This window comes from Falco biarmicus, chromosome 4, assembly GCF_023638135.1.
Source record: "Falco biarmicus isolate bFalBia1 chromosome 4, bFalBia1.pri, whole genome shotgun sequence".
NCBI lineage: Eukaryota > Metazoa > Chordata > Aves > Falconiformes > Falconidae > Falco > Falco biarmicus.
In genome coordinates, this window is record NC_079291.1 from 98,374,346 (window position 1) to 98,394,072 (window position 19,727).

The window sequence follows — 19,727 nt, forward strand, 5'->3', positions numbered from 1 at the left end:
TTAAAATCTGACCAGGCTATAAAGTTAAACACTATCCTAATGTTAAAAACTGTAGTTAAAAGTATAATTTAAAGTTGCAGCAAATGGTTGTTTTCTTAATGACCTCAAATCCATGGATTCATTCTAACATTTGCCTTTTTATATATTCATAGTTAAATATAACTTGAATGTTGTCCTAATTACATTCTCATGTTAATTTAGCTCTGATTCAGAATTTCTATCATTATTCTTTGTAGAATTATTTTGAAATGATGGAAAGTTCAGTAAAGATGCTCTAGTGTGTGATTGTGCCTTTGAATTATTTATCGCATTCAAAGACAGAAATATGGTTAAAATCTAGTTTTAGTTGTAAATGTGTCTTGCTAATGTAAGGAGGAATTGAAAATCCGTTTTTCAGAACAATATGGTTTATGGGTGCATCATTTGATATTGCAAGAGTGCTTTGTGGCCCCACATGAGAAGAAGGTCTCATGGCTAAATAAGAAAACATCCATTGTACCAACTGGCAAATGCTATCTGAGCAGATAAGACAGATAAAGTGTGGAACAGGAGAGGGAGAGAGAGGTACAAAGACAACTTGCCTAAACGACAGAGCAGATTAGTGACAGAACTAAGAAGAGAAAACAGATCTCTTGTCTTGGTCACAACCAGCACTTACACCATGCTCTCTCCCTCTGCTATGTTCTATGGAAAAAAAAGCTCTTGCAAGCAGTGTTTAGCCCATGTTTTTCACAATGCATCACAGTAGCAAATAGCACAGTGTTAATATAGGGTTATAGAAACCGTGATTAATGCAAAAATTCATACTTGTGGCTGTGGCCCTGAGCTAGGTAGAGAACAAACAATCGCTGGTGAGGCGTGTGCAAGTCTGAGAGTGGAGAAACTGCTGGGGAAAAATCCTTAAGGAGAAAAGGAAACTTGTCTTAATGTAAGCAGCAGTTTTGCTAGAGGTAAGTGAGGGGAAATTCTTCATTTATAAATGGTTCGTTGACCCATGATAATAAAGCAGTGCTGCAGAAGAAGGATAATTATCTACTTAAGTATCAGATGCCCTAAGGGTAAAAGCTTCCCTTCTCTCCTTTTGAAAAATGAACTCAGATTAAACAAATGTCCTTTTTCCTGTTTTAGTGTTGACATGGATTTTCTTTTTATGAGTAAAATTAATTAGTTTTTCTATTCCTTTATTCCTGGTATGGAAATCAGGTCTGCCAAGCAAGTTTCCAGCTATTCCCTTGGGCCCCAAGTTCAGCCAACAGCATCCTTTATGGAGGTGCTTTGTACAGTGTGCTGGGAAGGCACAAATAAATTACAGGAGTTTTATTATGTCCAGTAGCTTGCCAAGAGGCACAGCGTTTTAGAACTAAAACCCCACAAAACTAGGGTTTTTGTTCCCATCCAGGATTGGTTTATTTCCAAGTTCTTCCTTTCTAAATATATATTTCTCCTTTCTTAAATTTTAATACTGTAAGTTGTAATAAAAGAAAAAGAGAATAGTGATGGTATAGCTGATGCTGTACTGAAAACCCCTGAGGGCCAGATTTTCAAATTAACACCTTCAGCTGGGGCCAGTCTTCCCTTGTTCTGTTGGGAGCTACTAGCTGTGGAGCTTGCTTGAAAAATCTGCTTCTGCTTTAGCAAATATCCATTACAATCTTGTCTGTCCTCGTCTTGACTCTGAAAAATGGTCAAAACCTGCCCCTACTTCTTCCAGAAAATGTCTGGTTTTCTCTCCAATTGGGATTAAAAATGAGATTCCTATGATAAACTTGGTGAATGTAAACATGTTGCCTCTGTTTATGGAAATAAATATTTTTCACATGTATTAATCTTTATTTCAAATGCCTCATGTGGTTCCTGAAAATCAGGTTGATGTAACCTTTCTGTGAACCTGTTAACTTGAGAACATCTCCTAGTTACCTTTTCTGAAGTATAGAGAATATTCTTGAATAACTGCAAACTTCAAGATGCAGTGAAAATAAAGATTACTTTAATACAATGGCATGGAACTTTAGTTTCTTCAAATAGTCCTTTGAACACTCGATTCAATACTGAAAAATAAGAAGTTGTTAATTTTCATAGCCTTTGGTCTTGAAAATTCAAGTGGTGTTAAAGGTGATTTTAAGGTCTTTATTCTGCAAACACAATACTGTACATCTGAGAAAAAATCCTGTCTGCAGGGAATTGAAATAAGAATCAAGTCCCAAGTACTTGCTTGTTGGATTTACACAACTGAGTCTCTGGCTAAGAATTCTGGACCCTATTAATAATGTTACGAAACTGACGTTCAAGTGAGGAATCATAGCAAATGTTAGTTCCTGTGAAGACAGCAGATCAGATGACTGTGAATAGTGCCTGTGTATTTCCATTGTTTACTTTATAGCTTCCTTTCACTGACTTATGAAGAGCAGTCACCAGGGTAGAATAACATCAAGGTATATTTACAGTGTGGTGAACACCACACTTAAAAGGAAATAGTCTTAATTATCTTAATGTATTTCTAAAAACATGTAATATTTATAACAGGTGAGCGTTCCTTGTGATTGGTAATTAATGTGATATAGAAATAAGCATTCTGCTACTATAAGCATAGTGTGAGCTTTTCACATTTAGGTACCTAAAATTAGAGGTGTAAGAATAACATTTTTGAAAATACATACCACATATGCACAAAAGCATTGCAAAACTGCTGTTTCAGATCACATACCCAAACCCATCTTAAATTCCTTTGGCTTTCCCCCATTTTTAATCACAAAAGGAAATGTTTCTGACATTCAGAGGTCTTAAATACAGGTATCTCTCCATCAAAGTGGTAACTCTGAGTCTCTGAAAACTTTGCTTTCCTTTAGATGTCTCAGTAGCAACCTAAATTTAGTTATTTTGTCCATATCTGAGGGAACTTCTGAACAAAACATCATATGATTATCCGTATTTAGCCTTATATTTTAGTTGCTCTTGCTGTAATCCTTGGAGAGGAAGAGTTTAGCCAGTTCAAAGGTGATCAGAAGCAGGTTACAGGCTAGGGACTGAGACCCTTGTCCTTCTGGACCACTCAGACTTGCATTTGTGCCTTGACAATGCCACCTTCAGATGTCCTTGTTTGTCCTCTCCGGCCAGTGGAACGTTTCCGTGACTTGTGTCCTGAGGAAGTCGCCGATTTATTTTGTACAGCGCAAAGGGTTGGCAATGTGGTGGAGAAACACTTCTGCAGCACTTCGCTCACCATTTCAATTCAGGTTCGTAAACCAGTCAACTAAAAAAGGTTTAATGGTTTGTTTTATCAAGCTTTCAACCTTCTTCCCTAGTCCAATGACAAAAGGACTTTCAAACTTCAAGGGGCAATAAATGCAAAATAATAATAATAATAAAAAGTAGTACAATAACTGCATTGCAGTCTGCCAGATTTGCCATTGAAAACTAAAACACAAACCAGCAGATAAGTGTGGATAATTAGTAAGTGCAAGATTTTGGAATAAGCCTGCAAATTCTCCCAAGCACGATGCTTACTTGTGCATATTTCAGCAAATACTCTTCATACTCTTTCTTCAAAGAAGTGCTTGCAGGATTGACCTAGAGAAGGCAGCCACATCACCCCATTCAGCAGGTAACCTACTGCTTGTGATAGAAACAGGTAATTCCTGCTCACAGCCATTTATATGCAGGCAAAGAGATGTAGCCATCTAAATCTGTTATCGGTCTTGACCTTTCAGTTATTTGTGCTGGGTGTTTCTATACCAAAAAAGAGCTCTGTTTAAAGCAAATCAGGAATCTAAGCTCATTTCATTAGAATAAGAATTTAAGCAAGCCTGCTTTGATTAAATTCTCACATGTCTGGTTTTATATTCACAAGGATCAGAAATCTCTTGCTACCTATTAAAAAATATGATCTGAAAGAATAAAAAATAACATCTGTCGGTTTTGTGGTCAGATAAAGACAAGTTTCTAACATTGCCGTGGCCTTATATTGAAAGGCGTCTTGTCCAAAAACTGTGTTGAATGGTCCCCAGGAAAACATGTTAAATTAGCATACAGTGAAATTGGATGTAAATGATTATTGAGTAAGATTTCTGAATTGCTGCATGATCCTTGTTAGCTTCTCTAACCCAAGACTTCTCCCTTTGCTTACAGGATGGCCCCGAAGCTGGACAAACGGTGAAGGTGAGTGCTTATTATGCAGAATACAAATTAAGAGACAATTAAAAGCACTAATAAAAGATCAAAGCTAGTCATCTGCAGACCATTGCTGTATTGTTATTTTATCCCTGAGATCAAAAAATCCCAAGTGTACAATAACTGTAAATACTTTTTATTGAAATTGCACAGGATAATGTTTACAAGGGTTTTTTTCTAGGTAAAAATTTTCAATCATGAAAATATCTTTTCTAAGCTGCTGGGTGTATTTATGCAAGGAAAGCCTTGGAAAAGAGGCATCTGTTTAAGTTTTTTTGTTTGTTTTATGGAGAAAATATTGCCCTTCCATTCATAATCTCTTTGTTTGTCTTTTTATTGCCTAATGAGTTGTAGCTAATTATAGCAACAGTTAAACTGAACCACATTATGAAAATATACCTTTTGTCTATTCCTTCTCTCTATATATTCATATCACATTCTTGTTGCTGAAGTTCAAATGTAATGGAGCCAGTGAAGCTTAAAAACAGATTTTAAGTGTTCTTCTAAAAAAAAAGACAGTGGGGTGGAGGGGAAGAGAAGGATTTATGATTATACTCTCAACTTGAGTAATAACATAGATAACATCCAAGATGGCTCTCCAGCCATGTTTCACTACCTCATAATGCAAATGCGTGTGTGGTTAGATTATATGCCTGAACATTAGACAAAGGCTATTTTTTACATTTGGAATCAAAGGAAAGTCAAATATGGCTATGGGTTAGCACTTTGTAAAATCAAATTAGATGTCTCAAAGCTGCTGTTTGGGTTGATTAAGGCAACTGTAACAACCAAATGATGGCGTATAAGAAATATTTTACTACTTTCCAACTTGCTGTATTGACCTTATTTTTCTTACTCCTTTTTGTTGCCTGCTTTGAATATTTAACAGAGAGGTAATAAAGAGACGAAGAAATTAGAAAATCCCCAGCCTTTGGGAAGCTGAGGAGTGATGAAGGAATGTAATGCAATTCAGTTCTGTACTGTGACAAAACAGATTCCTCTGCTTGTGACTTAGAGTGCACTGGGTGGGTTTCACTGGGAATGCCTTTTGATAGGTAAAATACTAAGTTTAACTACTTTCCAAAGCAAATTTTGTCATTAACACCGATGTGTTTTAACTAGTAGATCACAGGATTTATTTTAATACTTTTGGCAATATTTTTTTTCTGTGTAAAGAAAAGGTTTATAGGGATGTTTACCTTAAAATATGAAAAAAATTACTAATACAAATAAGCAAAACTAGATGCAAAACTCCCATCTTCTGTGATTGTGACCAGTAATGTACACTCATGTAGACCTTAAAAAAGCAAGAAAATCTGTATCATTTTGTATTTGTACTGGAGACAAAGTGCATTAAGTGTTAATCTATCCAATATATTGCAGGATGGTAGCCACCCTTCATGCTTCCTTCTCACAGTTTTAATAAGCAATGAGATGAAAATGGCCTGCTCTTACAGCTGTGAACCCCTAGACTCTGTAATAAAGAGTGTGTATTCATAAATCAGAGGTTAGCGTTTGCTTTTCTCTACTTTTCTGCGTCATTGGTCAACGCTGTAATTTATCATCATCACTTTGGGATGCTTATCATCCAAAAGTGCCAACAACTATTTTCTTCAGAGAACTTAGAGCTTTCAAAACTTGAATTAGGGAGGAAATTACTATGATCAAGATCTTCTTTAAAGTGAACAATAAGGTAGATACATAAATAGCTGGTTCCATTTAAACTGTTGTGAATCAGAAAGTTTGAAAAAAACACCTATGTGATCTACAAATAATTTAGGAACCTTAAATTCAATGTGTCGTGTCTTTCTGTATGTATTTTTCTTCATGTATCAGAATGCAGAATAACCCAATCTTCCTGTAAGGAAAGTTTTAATTAAAATTTCTGGAACAGACTAAACATTAGAAAAACATTCTAAATAGTAAGACTAGCAAAGCATCACAATAAATATCCAAGGGAATTTGTGGAGACTGTTTCAGTAGGGTAGGCAAGCATATGTCAGGAGCTAATTAGGTGTAGCTGATCTTGCTTTGCACAGGGTCACATACCAGATGGCTTCAAGAGTCCTTTTGATTCGTATTTTGTATAATTTTGTAATAATTTGTACAATTTGTATAATTTTGTATAATTAGTACATAATTCTGTATACCTGTATAAATACAGGCTACTGTATCTGCTATGTAGGAAAATAATTACAGGAAGCAGGGGAAGTGTACTGGCTGTAAATGGGTCAGTGCAAAGCTTTACTACAAAATGGGAGGAACTATTAGGCTAGCTGAAGACAAAAACTGACTGAGAAATTTTATCTGAAAAAGATTAGGAAATTTTCTTTCTTTGTCAAGAAGGAGGAATGGTAATACATGTTCAAGACTAATATTGGATCTCAGTTTGAGTATGAGTTTTAGGTCTTTCTTTGCTATGGAGATGTCAAAAAATGTTATGCGTAAAGCATGCACCAGGTTTAAAGATTACCCTTTCAGTCTGATTTTGGATAGAAATCAGTAAGATTGCCTACCAATGTTACATGTTCATTGTGCTGGTGTGAAACCTGCTGACGTGTGCAAGTTTCAGTTAGATGTACCAGGTACTGTAATGTCAGGATACTTCAGTGGTGCCTCTTGGACTGAAACCTTCCTTGTTATCTAATGGGAAGCTGTTCATAGTCTAAAATGTATCTCCATTATTGCTGTACTCTGATCCTTGTGGATACTGTACTCCTTTGAATCTAAGCTAGCAAAGCCTGCAGGACAGTGTTCTAGGGAAGCTTATGGTCCTTTCAAATTCCCCCATTTGTGCAGCCTGTGTGTTTGCATTGGATGGATCTTTGGAGTAAATGATACCTCACCCTCAGCTCACCAACATTTTGGAAATGTAGGTGGGTCTTTTCATACCTGTTAGCAGCTGGAAATATACGTTTGCTAAGGAATTCTGAACCATGTCCCAGCTCTCAGACCATAAAGTAATACAATGTATTGCTGCATAATCTTTTTCATAGCCGTCAACAGACTATGCCTATTCCAGCCCTGTCATCTATATATGAGAGGGAGAAATGTCCCTCTCCAAAAGTGATCACAGGCTTTTCCACACTGTGTTTTATGATGAGGTACTTGCACCAACTCACAACAAAGAACCTGAGCATCTCCGAGTTGTGTGTCAGCAAGTATAACCACCTTCCAGCGTTAAAGACTCTTTGAGCACATTTTACCTAAGAAAGGAAGGAAATTGTGCTTAAGTTCTTGAAGAATATTTATTTCTGTAATTTTGAGCTCTGTTTTTCTTGGAGAGCACAAAACTTATGGTGTCCTTGTGCCAGGAATGGAGGGTACGTTTCGTGCTGGTTATGTTTGAGAATGCCTTAAATATCCAGGTAATTTCATGGATCAGGGAAATCAGCTCTGCATCTTAATGCAGGGCTCTTATTGCTATGTCAAGTGAGTGACGTTTCAAGATTTCCCTGGTATATTTTATAGCCCTCTTTTTAACATCAAGTCAGCAAGTGCTCTAGCTGCCTTGGTGGATGTATAGCGTAGTGTAGAATAAACTTTCAGGTTTACCTTTTATGTGAGATTCAATCACAAGAAACTCCATGTACTCTGTACTCTGTAAAAGCCAAACAAATCAAGCTGGCGGGAGCATGATGCAACTAATTTATCTGTAGAGACAAGATAATATTGCACAGCAAGTGTCCATTGCACAAACACATACGAACACATACTCTATTTTGCAGCAGTGTCAAAGTCTCCAGCAGCTCAGCACCTCCACTGTTATCCATGAGTAAGTGCCTGTTTTCCAATTACAGGTTCACGTAAATAAATGAGAAAGCGAGGCTGAGGGTGGCAGTGTGGGTATATGTGCAGAAATTTATTTTATGTCAAACATTCCACTAATTATTTTACACTGAGAAGATTGTCTTACGATTATTTTTTGATGTACATGTTTTTCTTTCCCAGATGGTTTTTTAATGCTGTGTTAAATCAATCCACCTGGCTTACATTCTTTAGAAATCTTAACCTGAACTGTGGAGTCTAGGGTTTATTTAAGCCCACAGCAGACTGCTTTTTCATACTATTTGTCTACTTATCTCTGGACCTGAAGTACTAGACTTCAGGTCTGAGTCTTTAAAATTAATCAGATTGCATTGCAGACTGATTGCATCAGAAGGATTAAATTCACTAACTGAAATACTTCTGATGCCTCAGCCTGATTTCCCTGCAAACTGGCAGATGTGAGTCCTTGTTTAATGAAGTATTGGAAACCACCTTTTGCTCTCCTAAAAGAACAAAAACCTGACATTTGAGAAATGCAAAGATTTTTCTTACCTCTAAACAGATATAAAAATTCAAGTAGGAAAGAAAGAGAAACAAAACCATGGAAGAAAGAAACAAGGTTATGAAAACCAGATTGTACTCAAGCATGTGAACAAATGGTCTTGTTTGCTTTACTCTGAAGAACCATGATTGTCTTGAAAGCTTGTGGGATGTCCAAAAATGATTTGATGAAGAACAGCAGTCTTTTTTAATTGCTTTGAGAAGCACACTAATAGTATTTGATTAGAGAATATGTAATATTGCAGATAGGTAATTGGTACAGCAAATTCAGTAGTCTCAGTGCTGCTATGTCTCTTGAGCTCATGATTTTCTCTCTGTTTTTGTACGATACTTAGATTGGGATGGGTTTTGGTGGGATGTTAGTGGTGTGTATTTTCAAAGCTAGGATTGTACTGGTGCTTACAGAAATGGTGAAGCAGCACAGGCATGCAGATAGTTTGTCCCTCCTCCCTTGAAACCTTTTGCTAGCTGTTTTCTACTCACGCTAAACAAAAATTCTTGCCCTTTCCTTCAGGGCTGTCTTCAAAATCTGCCTTGTGTTGGTCTAATTCTCCATTCAGTCCCATGGCCAGACCTATGTTTTCTGAGATGCACTTAGTATATTATTATTATATAGTAGTATATACCATATAGTAATAGTATAACCCTAGAGTCCCAGTTTCCTCTTTGCTTTGTCAGGTTCTTACTCCTGTTTGTTATATTTAACATTCAGGTTTTGATTGAACTCTAAGTTTTCTAGGAAAAGCATTGTATTTCTTTTCTGTTTGCCATGGTTATACTCCAAAGAGGCACTGGTGGATTTGTAAACCCTCCCTTAATACAAATAATAACATACAGGACCTAGAATGAAAACAGTTCTTAAGGCCCTCATAGTTTGTACAGATCAGTTCCTGTGCTTAAAACATGGTAACAGTTGACGAAAGTAAGAGTGTCTGTGTCCAATATACACCCATGCAAAGTTATCAAGGTTTTTCGAAGACTGAAGGAGATGAAAGAAAATTGGGAATGTGGAAACAGCTTAGTGATTGATGGACGTGGCACTATCCTAGTTGAGAATACCAAAGGCTCCAAGGCACTGATAAATTGAAATGATGACCTGGATAATGAAGTCTGGTCTAGAAATATCAGGTTGTGAAAGTTCCCTGAAGGGATGGGAACAGAAATTTTTGAAAGATTCTCTTTAGCAGTGAATTATGGTTCTATACCTGGATGATTTTGGATTTCCAGTAGTGAATGTCATGACATGCTGTACCACTGACTTGTAAAGTAATATCATTCTCTGTCCCTGGACAAACACAGAATATTCTGTATGCACTAGAGTGTAAATAAAAAACTCCAAAACAAAACAGGATTACAAATGTGCAACTGTAAAGGAGGGAAGTAAAAGAAACTTCAAAAGATGTAAGTTGAAGAATGGTAATGAGAAGGAAGACTTTACTGTTGCATGCTAGCAATTCTACACTTCTTTCCTGCCATATGGATTTCTTAGATGAATATTCTCTTTATACAGTTTAATTCCAAAAATACCCCCAGAGCTAGTCAGAGTTATTGACACTGTCTAAATTAAACTTTAATAAGCAAGTAAGTGAGCTCAAATGCTTGTTTAATTTGCTTTAGTGTACAGATATTAAAAGTCACGTGTTGGCCACATCCACTGTCTAGTTCTTCCCTTGCTGGGCACAATCCCCTTCAGCAGCAGACCTTCAGAGCACTGGCTGCTGGCGCTTTTGTCCTCCCAAAAGTCAATGGGTGAGAGCTAAACTGTGGGTAGCACATGCAGACCTGCAAGGTGCTTGCATGTCCGTTACGTGGAGAGTGTGTGCATTTTCAGGAACCTCCGTGGGAGCACAGTGGCGCCTGCCCCAGTCCCCAGCAGCCGCATCATGCATCAGCAGAGCCCTGAGGACCTGGGGAGGGCTGGGGCTGCAGGTGGCTGTGCCAGCAGCTTTTCCAGTGGAAAGTGAGCAGTCACCCCATGGAGCCCTGCTCATGCTGACACAATGCTTTAGGCTGCCCACAGTGACCTGACTGATTACTGCAGGGAAGGGTTAAGCAATGCCAAGGCTCCCCATGCTCTGCCCTTCTGTGCAGTTCCAGGAGTGCCTGCTCCTGCTTTGACAAAAGCATTTCAAATGTACTACTTTTTTTTTTTTTTTTTCCTTCTTTTTCTGGTATGTGTTCAGATATTTACAATTTTCATGACAGAAGAATCTTGAACAAATCAGTGATATTTTTTATAAACATTTAAAAATGAGAATATTTTTAGCAGAAAGGTGGAAAAGTTTTCCTCTGAAAATGTTGTAACAGGGTATTTTGACAACAAAAATGTTTTCTTTATGAAAACAAAACCTCTTTTAGAAATGCTTTCTGTTTTACTGAATTGGCATTTTTTTGATAAACCCCAAAAACAATACAGGGAGGGGTGTTGAGAAATCCATGAATTGCTCTACATGTTGCTCTTAATTTGCCCCACAATGACTGAGATTAGGATCAAAAATCCCATGTTTTAATTAGAAAGTATCTTTCACTTCTTTGTTCCCATGTTACAGCAATATGTTTTGCATTTAAATTATTCTCTGTCTCAGGGTATGTACAATCAATCAAATGCCACTTTTGAGTACAGGTCCTACAAATGCACTATTGTACTGTAAATGTAAAACCTCTGGAAATCCCAGACAATGTATGAGGTCTGAAATCATTAGTAGCACAGTCAAGGCTGTCTGATTAATTTTTGTGTGGTTACTGTATGAATTTCTTTCCAAGCTCTATCTCATCCATAATACTTTTTGTCAAGCTCATATCTTATAAACCTCTTCATTTAACAGGGAATGCTTTCTTTCCTTTCTTTCTTCCTTCCTTTTTTTCTTTCTTTTTTGTTACAAAACTTTGCTTTCAACTAGAGTGCAACACACCAAGAAATGTGCAAAAGCTTTCCTGTTTAATTCAGATGTGTAACTTGCTGCTGTTCAGTGGTTTTTAGTAGGTGAAAATTGTTTATTAAGCAAGTGTGGCAAAGTTAGATTTCAATTTAATAAGTTTCTGACTAACTCTTTCTAAAAATTACTTTAATGCTTTATAACTGGTTATTGTGTGCCTGTGCTCTGACCTCATATGATTTTGCACAGTTGTCTTTGTGTTCTTACCTACCAACTACTGCTTTTGCCTCCTCCAAAGAGCTGCCATAAATTTATTTGTATGCCGGTGACAGATTAGAAGGGATGTCAAAGGGTCCTGTACAAAACAGGTTTCTTCATGCCAATGTGTGCCTTCAATAAGCAGGCATTTAACCACACAATTGAACTGTTTTTTGGTCGAGTTTATTGGGTGTTCTTGCCCAAAGGCATCTTCAGTTGACTGATCTGTGTTAACCTGTTGTGCCTCAGTGGTCTGGTTGGATCCAGAGTCTCCCAGGGAAGGGCAGGATCACTGTGCTTTGCTCGTGTTAATGACCCAGTATCAGCCAGACAAAGGGAACCTGTTTATTAGAGTCCTTGGCTGCCTTCTCAATGCAATAATAAAGAAAATGTGAAGCTGGCTCCATTTTTTTTTTCCCCTTAAAGTCACCTCCCCTTCTGAAAATGAAAGAATTGTCTACTTAAACCTGTCCCTTCAGCTCCCCAGAGAACCTGCACAGCTTGAATGAGTTTGTTGTTAAAAAATGTCAACAGGGAAAGAGCGTATGTAATGTTTTTGCGTGTGGTTAACAAGGGAATGGGGGCCTTTCCTAGCCCTGTGTTCCTTTATCATGTGAAAGAGTAGGTGGTTACACTGTCCTGTAAGCTACTGAAATTCTAAACACATCTGAAATACAAGTATATCTGATCTAGTCCACGCCTTTTAGTCTGTTCTGGCAGCACCATGTTAGCCCATGGAGGACTTCCTTTCAAAGAAAGAAAAGCCTGTGCTGAAATGATTCAGAAATGGAGAACTAAGGTTAAAATAATAGAATAAAACTTGCTCAGCAAGCTCCAGACAAGATGACAGGGTGAAGAGTATATAATATTTTTACTGGTTTAAAAGTACTAAAAGAAAAACACATCAGTCATTCTGGATACTGCAGTGTTGTGGTTTGTTTTTTTTGTTTTGTTTTGGTTTGGGTTTTTTTTGTATTAAGCTCATTACAAGCAAGAGCTTCCTGCAAAAGAAAGCAAAACCCCTCTCTCAAGCCTCAGTTCCCCATCCTCCTGAAAGCTGCTTGGGTGCCCTCTGGCAAGACCACTCATCCACAGGGCTCCTGCTCTTTCCATAATGCGAAGCTGTAGTTTGAAGAATGTGAAATATGCCTTTAAAATCACTCTCTGGGAGCTTTATCAATGGCCCCTCCTCATTTGCTTAGCGGTAGGAAAAGCACATGCTGTCTGGTGATGGAAATATTGCTGGAGTAGCAGTTTCTGAGGTTGAACCAGAGCAGATGCCAGTGCACCTCTTGTGTGGTGCTCACCATTTTACGTTTTCCTTTCACTTGCTTTAGTGATGGGAGCGAAAACCTGCAGCTTATGCAGTGCTGCTCACGTGGTGACTCCGCAAGGCAGTAACTCAGCTAGTTACGTATTTCAGAGGTCTATGACTCCACGCTGCTGTTTTCTGTTTTACTGTTTCGGTGACAGCTACTGAGCAATGCTCTGCTGCTTGCGCTGTGGTGCTTTTTTAGGCAAGTGTTAGCAAAAGCTAAAGAAACACTCTATACCTTCCCTTTTGCAGAAATCCGAATGCCAATGTCTCTGGATGGTTTGCATGCACATATATGTACCAAATGTTAAGAAACATGTCTTTAAAAAGAGAAAGGAATAATCATGAGACAAAGTATGATTCTTACTTAAATGTAGGCTGTTATTTCGTAAAATCGGGTTGGTAGGTTTGTGGGTTTCTCAGTTTTGGATCACATAAAAGAAATTGGCATCCACGGATGCAGTTCAGCACAACTGCCAGGCCTTTCTGGAGAGAAATTCTCTGCTTCACTAGTAGATAAATTCCCAGCGAGGATTAAGTGGTTTTTTTAAAAAAAATTATTCTCTTTCTGAAGTAGCTGCTGCTGCTCATGATTTTCTTTCAATACATAAACACTCTGCAGCCCCTTCATTTTGAAGGTAAAAAAAATTAGAATTGCAACTTCCAAATAGAGAATTCTGTAAATAAAACCATTTCTGGGTATTTTTTTTAAATTTCTTTTCATATGTTAGTATTTCAGATTTCTAGGAATGATACCAGAGTTAGCATAAATTGGGGAAAACCAAATGAATCTCTTAACAATTACACTGTCCCCTTATCTGAGATTACAGACAGATTTGAGGAGAGAAGCTTAGATTCCCTGCTTTGACACAGTTACCTACTTTAGACGTAAACTGTTCACTTTCAAAGGGGAAAATTCACCTGTAATAATTAGCCCACTGAGTAAAATTCATCCTGAAGCTTGCTTTTTTTACCATTAGGTCTACATACATATTCTTCTTTTCCATCACAGACTGTTTTTTTCTGGAGTCTGAGGTGCCTCGGTGCCCCTCAGGAGTTTTCAGTCCTTTGCTAGGTGCAGTACACTGGTAATTCAATTTTACCAACCAAATTGTTGCGGCAAAAGTGATTTAAAGAAGGGCCAAGTCATTATTCCTCTTTTGTTGAGTGGATGAAGAGGCTGGGGTTGGTAATGGCACTGTCCTTTAGAGGCAATGCCCTGCTCTGGCCATGCCAGGAGAGCTCACCTCTGTGCACGACATTGTGTTCTTCTCAGAGCTTTGCATTTGCACCATCTTGTTTCTGTCCTGAGCTTTTCTGTCTCCTGTGACCTCGGACATGGCTCCACATGCCCAAGTGGAGAGCCCTAAGAGACTGGTTAGTTTTTCATCCTTGATGAAACCCATTAAGGTTATGTCTACATGGACAGATGCAAACAGGCTGAGGTTGTTAGCATGGGGCTGGGTTCAGGCTAAGAGGCTGCCTCTGCTTCTGGACTGGGAATGATATATGCAGTCAGAATAAATTTGTTTCTGCCTATACCCATGTGCAAGGACCAGTGCTAAGTGTGGTACGTCTGTGCACACATCTCTTCTAAATAAATCCTGCCCTGTAGCACTTCAGAGCAAGGCTCTGTGGCTAGGAGCAGCAGAAATCCACAGCCTGTGGTAAAGGTAGAAGTTTGGAAAGATGTCCTGTGTTGTTTGCTAGATTGCTCAGTTCTTTCAAAGGACAAAAATGGTTTCTCCTTTGGTTAGCTCCTAGATTATTATCTCTGAAAAATCAAACCATTTTCTTTTCCATTTATTCTTTTTGTGAGTTACCTCCTTCATTGCTATCATGACAATCTTCATTTCATGTTGTCTGCCTAGCATCGCTGATCCAAATTCTGTGAGAGGTTGGAAGAAAATAAACTAGACTGGAGGGAAAGCGCTCTTGTGAATGACTGTCTTGATCTGTCTTGTAAAAATGTTAAAATCTGAAACGTTTAATTTCTCTATCTGGTTTTATGAATGTTTAATTTCTCTGATTTCAAGTCTAGTTATAAATATTTGAAGTGAAGATAATGCCTAGAGGTAGCACTTGGGTTTTTTTTTTCCTTTTTTTTTTTTTTTTTTAAATGGATCTACGAATGAACTGTATTAGTTATCCATTGGGAAGGTATAGAAAGGACAATAATACAGTGAGGTTTTCTCATCTGGCCTTCCAGCACAGCTCAGCTGGAGAGAAGTTATCATTAGCAGGTGGTTGGTCTGCCCAGATTAAGAAGTGGATCAATTTACACCGTATTTAATGGATGCTTTTTTCTGCAAATAAGTAATCTCTGAACTCTATAAAAGCCATTCTTTCAATTGTGGCCTTTTGGTGAGGCCATTCTGAGTTACATTTAGAAATATGATCTAGCAGAATATGAATCTGTAACCTGTCTTCAATTCTCTGAGTCCCATGGAAGTAGAACAACTCTGGTGTCTGGAGCTAGATTATTCTCTGGTATAAATGGTTCCGTTCACTTGTGAAAATATGTGGACTCAATCAATAGAGCTTTTGCCATTTCTACACAAGCATTTTTGACCCTACTGGTGTAAACAACTCTTTGATTTCACATAGTTTATAATTTAAACCTAAATTATTAGTAATATGTATAAATCTAGTAGTCCCAAATGCAAAATAGTATTTTGAGACAATAACCTATGAAGCACAATTTGATATAGCAGTGGGTGTTTTTTCTTTAAATATTTTCCACTTCACCTGAAGAAGTTCACTGTTACAGTAGTAACTATCAAGTTTACAAAAAAAAAAAAGATAAAAAATACCAGAATTTGTTAGGTTCTAATAAACTCCCCTCAGTGCATATACATTTAGTATCTTTCATTAACATTAATGAGAATTATGTATGCATCCTGGGGAGAATAGGCCCTATTGTTTTATTTCTTTTCCTTGTTTTCAGTGTTAAATCTTGTCCTGCAGTTAGTTCTATAGGGCAGACATGCATTCCTGCTTCTCCGTTATTTGTTCTACTTAATATATACAGTTTGAGCACCTCCTTTTGCATAGTAAAAGTATAAAGTTCATAAATTAAAAGAAAAATCTAGCAGAATCTGTGGACACATGTAAAAACAAGGGATATGCAAATTAATGAATTAATAAATTGCTATTGATTAACAGTAAGGCCTAATTAAATAATAAATTTCCACACACACAATTACTTGTTTCATGTTATTAAATGATCAAATCCATAACTAGTTTGGAAGCTCAGCCTCTTCGAATTAAATGAGGTGTTCAGGAGAGCAAAGTTGTGTTTTGGAGCAACAGAGGCAGGGCCTAGTTACATGGATTTATGATTTAATTTTCTATGTAATCTAATATAAGGTAACTATTGAGTTTCTAAAAAAAAAATAACTTTGATTAGATTTTGTTGACAAAAATAAATACAAAATATAGGATAGTTCATTCATTATCTGTAGCATATTGAGAGAAGTGACTCATGGATATTTCTGTACCTGAAAGGCCCATTTTTTCCCCATTTCCTGTGCTTTTAACTATATTCCACAGTAGTCAGTCATCCTCCAGCTCCATCCAGGTGTAGTACAGTACAAAGATCCAAAATCCGGAGGACACAGAATTTAATTAATTTCATATAAATAACAACTTCACCATTCTGCATTTCTGAGGTAGACATCAATATTTCATAGAGAGCATTAAGTATGTGAAGGTCCTGGGAAAAGCGCATCGAAGAAGGGAAAGTAAGCAAATAAAGCTCTTCAGTTTGACACACTTCCACTTAATTGGGAGTTTTAAGAGCAGATCATGGGAGCAGGAAATGAGTCCTTCAGCTAATTCTCTTCCGCATATAAAATGCTACGTGCCAGAACACTGCTGTCCCAGGCAAGAAAACTCTTTGGGTGTAATTCCTCAGCCCAGCACCTTGCCACAGCAACACCCTGGCAGCACCTGTGGCTCAGGTGTTGCCTACCTGGTTGGCTCTATAATTAAGAGAAAATTGCAGGACGAGCAATGGCATCTCATTCATTAGCTGTTAAAGCTGCGTTTTGTTTACATTTGCTGGACTAGCCTGGCAGCAGACTGAAGCAGGGAGGCAGATTCCTTGGCTTGTTGTAGGAAGCGCTGAGCCTACCTGCGCAGGAGTCTGCACATCTGTACGGACCTGGGAACGCATTTGGTTGCAGTTGTGCTGGGGAATGCTATCGCCAAGCCAGCTCACTGCAGCTAGGCTAGTGGTAGGACTTTAGAAGAGCATATTGCCTTGGGCAGAGCATTATTCTAGGTTGGCTTTACTTGATAGAGCATCTTTGTGTGATGCTTGCAGTTACAAATCCTGGCCTTCATTTGCCCAAAGCCAAACTGCTACTTTTGTGGCAGAGAGCCAGCTGAGCGCTCATTCCCCTCCCTGCGAGGACAGAATGCCAGTTGGTGCTGTACACTTGGTGACACGCAAAGTAACAGCCCTGGCAAAGTGGAGTGACTGTTTTGAGGTACGTCGGTTCACTCAAAACTCTCTGAGCTCAGTGCAAGGATTCAGGACTCTGGGGAGTTTGAACTAGTTGTACATTGGAAGAGCCAAGGTTGTCCTTTCTTAAGAACTGGAAGGATTTCCTTTGCTTGTTCATTACATAAAATGCATGGACCTATATTTTAAAGCCCTCTTCCAGTTCTTTCCATTTTTTTATGATTAACATGTTGAATTTCCGTATGAATCTTTCTAAGTGTTTGTGAACACCTGGATACATAAGCAAAAAATGTTGTTCTGTAGTTGCCTGCCTGTTTGACTCTATATGTAGCAGCAGATTGCAATGAATGACATCCTGTTCCTTAATGGTTAGGGCTGTGTTTTGCTTGTGTTGGGTTGACTGGACCTCAGCCGGTCCGGGCTGGCAAATGGATGTCAGTTCTGTTCAGCAGGATATCTTCTGATCGCTCCAGTAAAACAAGATGTGTGTATAGAAGTGAAAGGCAGAATATTTGCAGTAACTGTTGAGTGGAACATGCAAACAAATTCCAATAGGCAGGCAAAGACAGGTTGCAAACCCTGTTGGGAAATGATAAATTGCTGTTAAATGTTATAATTATCCCATGACATTCAGGACTGAAACGTAACTAAATTTTGCTGAAAACTTAAAAAATAATGGAGAAAGGTAATATGATTTAATAAATTAGCCACAGAGTAACTGAAAAAATGAGAACACAACAGGAAATTAATGTTTATCTTATACCAGTATGTAACAGGCTTTGTTAAAAAACGTCTGAAAGTGAAGAAGAATTTGTTAGATAAATTATAATTTTAATTGCAGACGTAATTGATTATACTCAGCATGCTCATTAGGTTAAGGGAGAATATGAGTCAACTCTCAAGGTCATTACAGTAATAGATATTGTAGGCATGTAATTTGTGATAAGCTGGTTCGTGAACATCTAATTGCTCATTCATGGCAGTGTGTCTGGCACTTTTACTCCCCAAACACCTCTTTGTCCAATTTATTTAACACCCCTTAAAATATTCCAGGGTCAAATTTACTACAGGAGGCATCAAGCAGTGCATTTTCAACCTCCAAATTATTACACTGCTTTACCCTTTTTGTGCATCAAAGACAGAGCCTGCATTACTAAAAATTAGCGGTCTGGTACTAAGCTGGGTACATAACAAGCAGAAATACTGACCCACAGAGACAAGTTAGAATTTCTTACAGAAAACAGCTGTTCCCTGCCCTCTCCAATGGCAGTTATACACTGGAGTAAGATGGCAAGAGATGTTTTAAAAAATGCGCTGAGTAATCAGAACTTTGTATTGTTCCTTAAGAAGAACATACAATAATAGTGTTTTGTGAACTCTGTCATTATTATTTCATTTCAATACTTTGACAGATGTTCCTTAAGAAGAACATACAATAATAGTGTTTTGTGAACTCTGTCATTATTATTTCATTTCAATACTTTGACAGAAAGTCATTAATATTAGCTGTCTCTTTGGCTGAAAATCAATTGGAATGTCACTTAATGGCTCTTACAACCAGACAAAATAGAAAAAAACCATTTACAATGTATGTCTACTGTAAGTAACTAGTGTACCCCACTTTGTTATAATGGTTTATATTCTTAGCTCTCAGAGAGTGAATTATTGTCCTCATTACTGAAATGCAAATAGTTGGTCGCTTGTCCAGGACCAAGCAACAGCGCAAGGGTGGCTCTACAAATGGAAGCCAGATGTCCTGAACTGCAGGTCAACACATTTTCTGCCCCATCTCTAGAGTTGTTTCATCTTAACACAGGATCAAACTGTTCTGGTTTATTAATCAGTACTATCACATTACATAACATTGCAGAGTGGTGAATGAGGTGCAGTGGGCTGACCCTGGCTGAACGCCAGGTGCCCCCCCAAGCCGCTCCATCATGCACCTCCTCGGCTGGACAGTGAAGAGAAAATATAACAAAAGGCTTGAGTGTCGAGACAAGGACAGGGAGATCACTCAGCAACTATTGTCATGGGCAAAACAGACTCAGCTTGGGGAAATTAGTACAATTTATTACCAATCAAATCAGAGTAGGATAATGAGAAATAAACCCAAACCTTAAACACATCTTCCCTCCACCTCTCCCTTCTTCCTGGACTTAACTTCACTCTTGGTTTCATCTACCTCCTCCCTGCAAGCAGCACAGGGGTGCAGGGAATGGGGCTGCCATCAGTCCATCACACTCTGCCTCTGCTGGTCCTTCCCCCATAGGGGGGGGAGAGTCCTCACCCTCTGCCCCTGCTCCAGTATGGGGTA

At 38.2% G+C, this 19,727-nt stretch overlaps 1 protein-coding gene across 3 annotated transcripts in view; it reads left to right on the forward strand.

Annotated features, from left to right (window-relative positions):
- The window catches only part of FHIT (fragile histidine triad diadenosine triphosphatase), a 614,495-nt gene that overhangs the window by 461,622 nt on the left and 133,146 nt on the right, over positions 1-19,727 (forward strand). For all 3 annotated transcript variants that reach the window (XM_056336274.1, XM_056336273.1, XM_056336275.1), the window contains 2 exons: positions 3,088-3,233; positions 4,126-4,155. In XM_056336274.1, the coding sequence (XP_056192249.1) occupies positions 3,088-3,233; positions 4,126-4,155 (176 nt within the window). The remainder of the gene's footprint in view (positions 1-3,087; positions 3,234-4,125; positions 4,156-19,727) is intronic.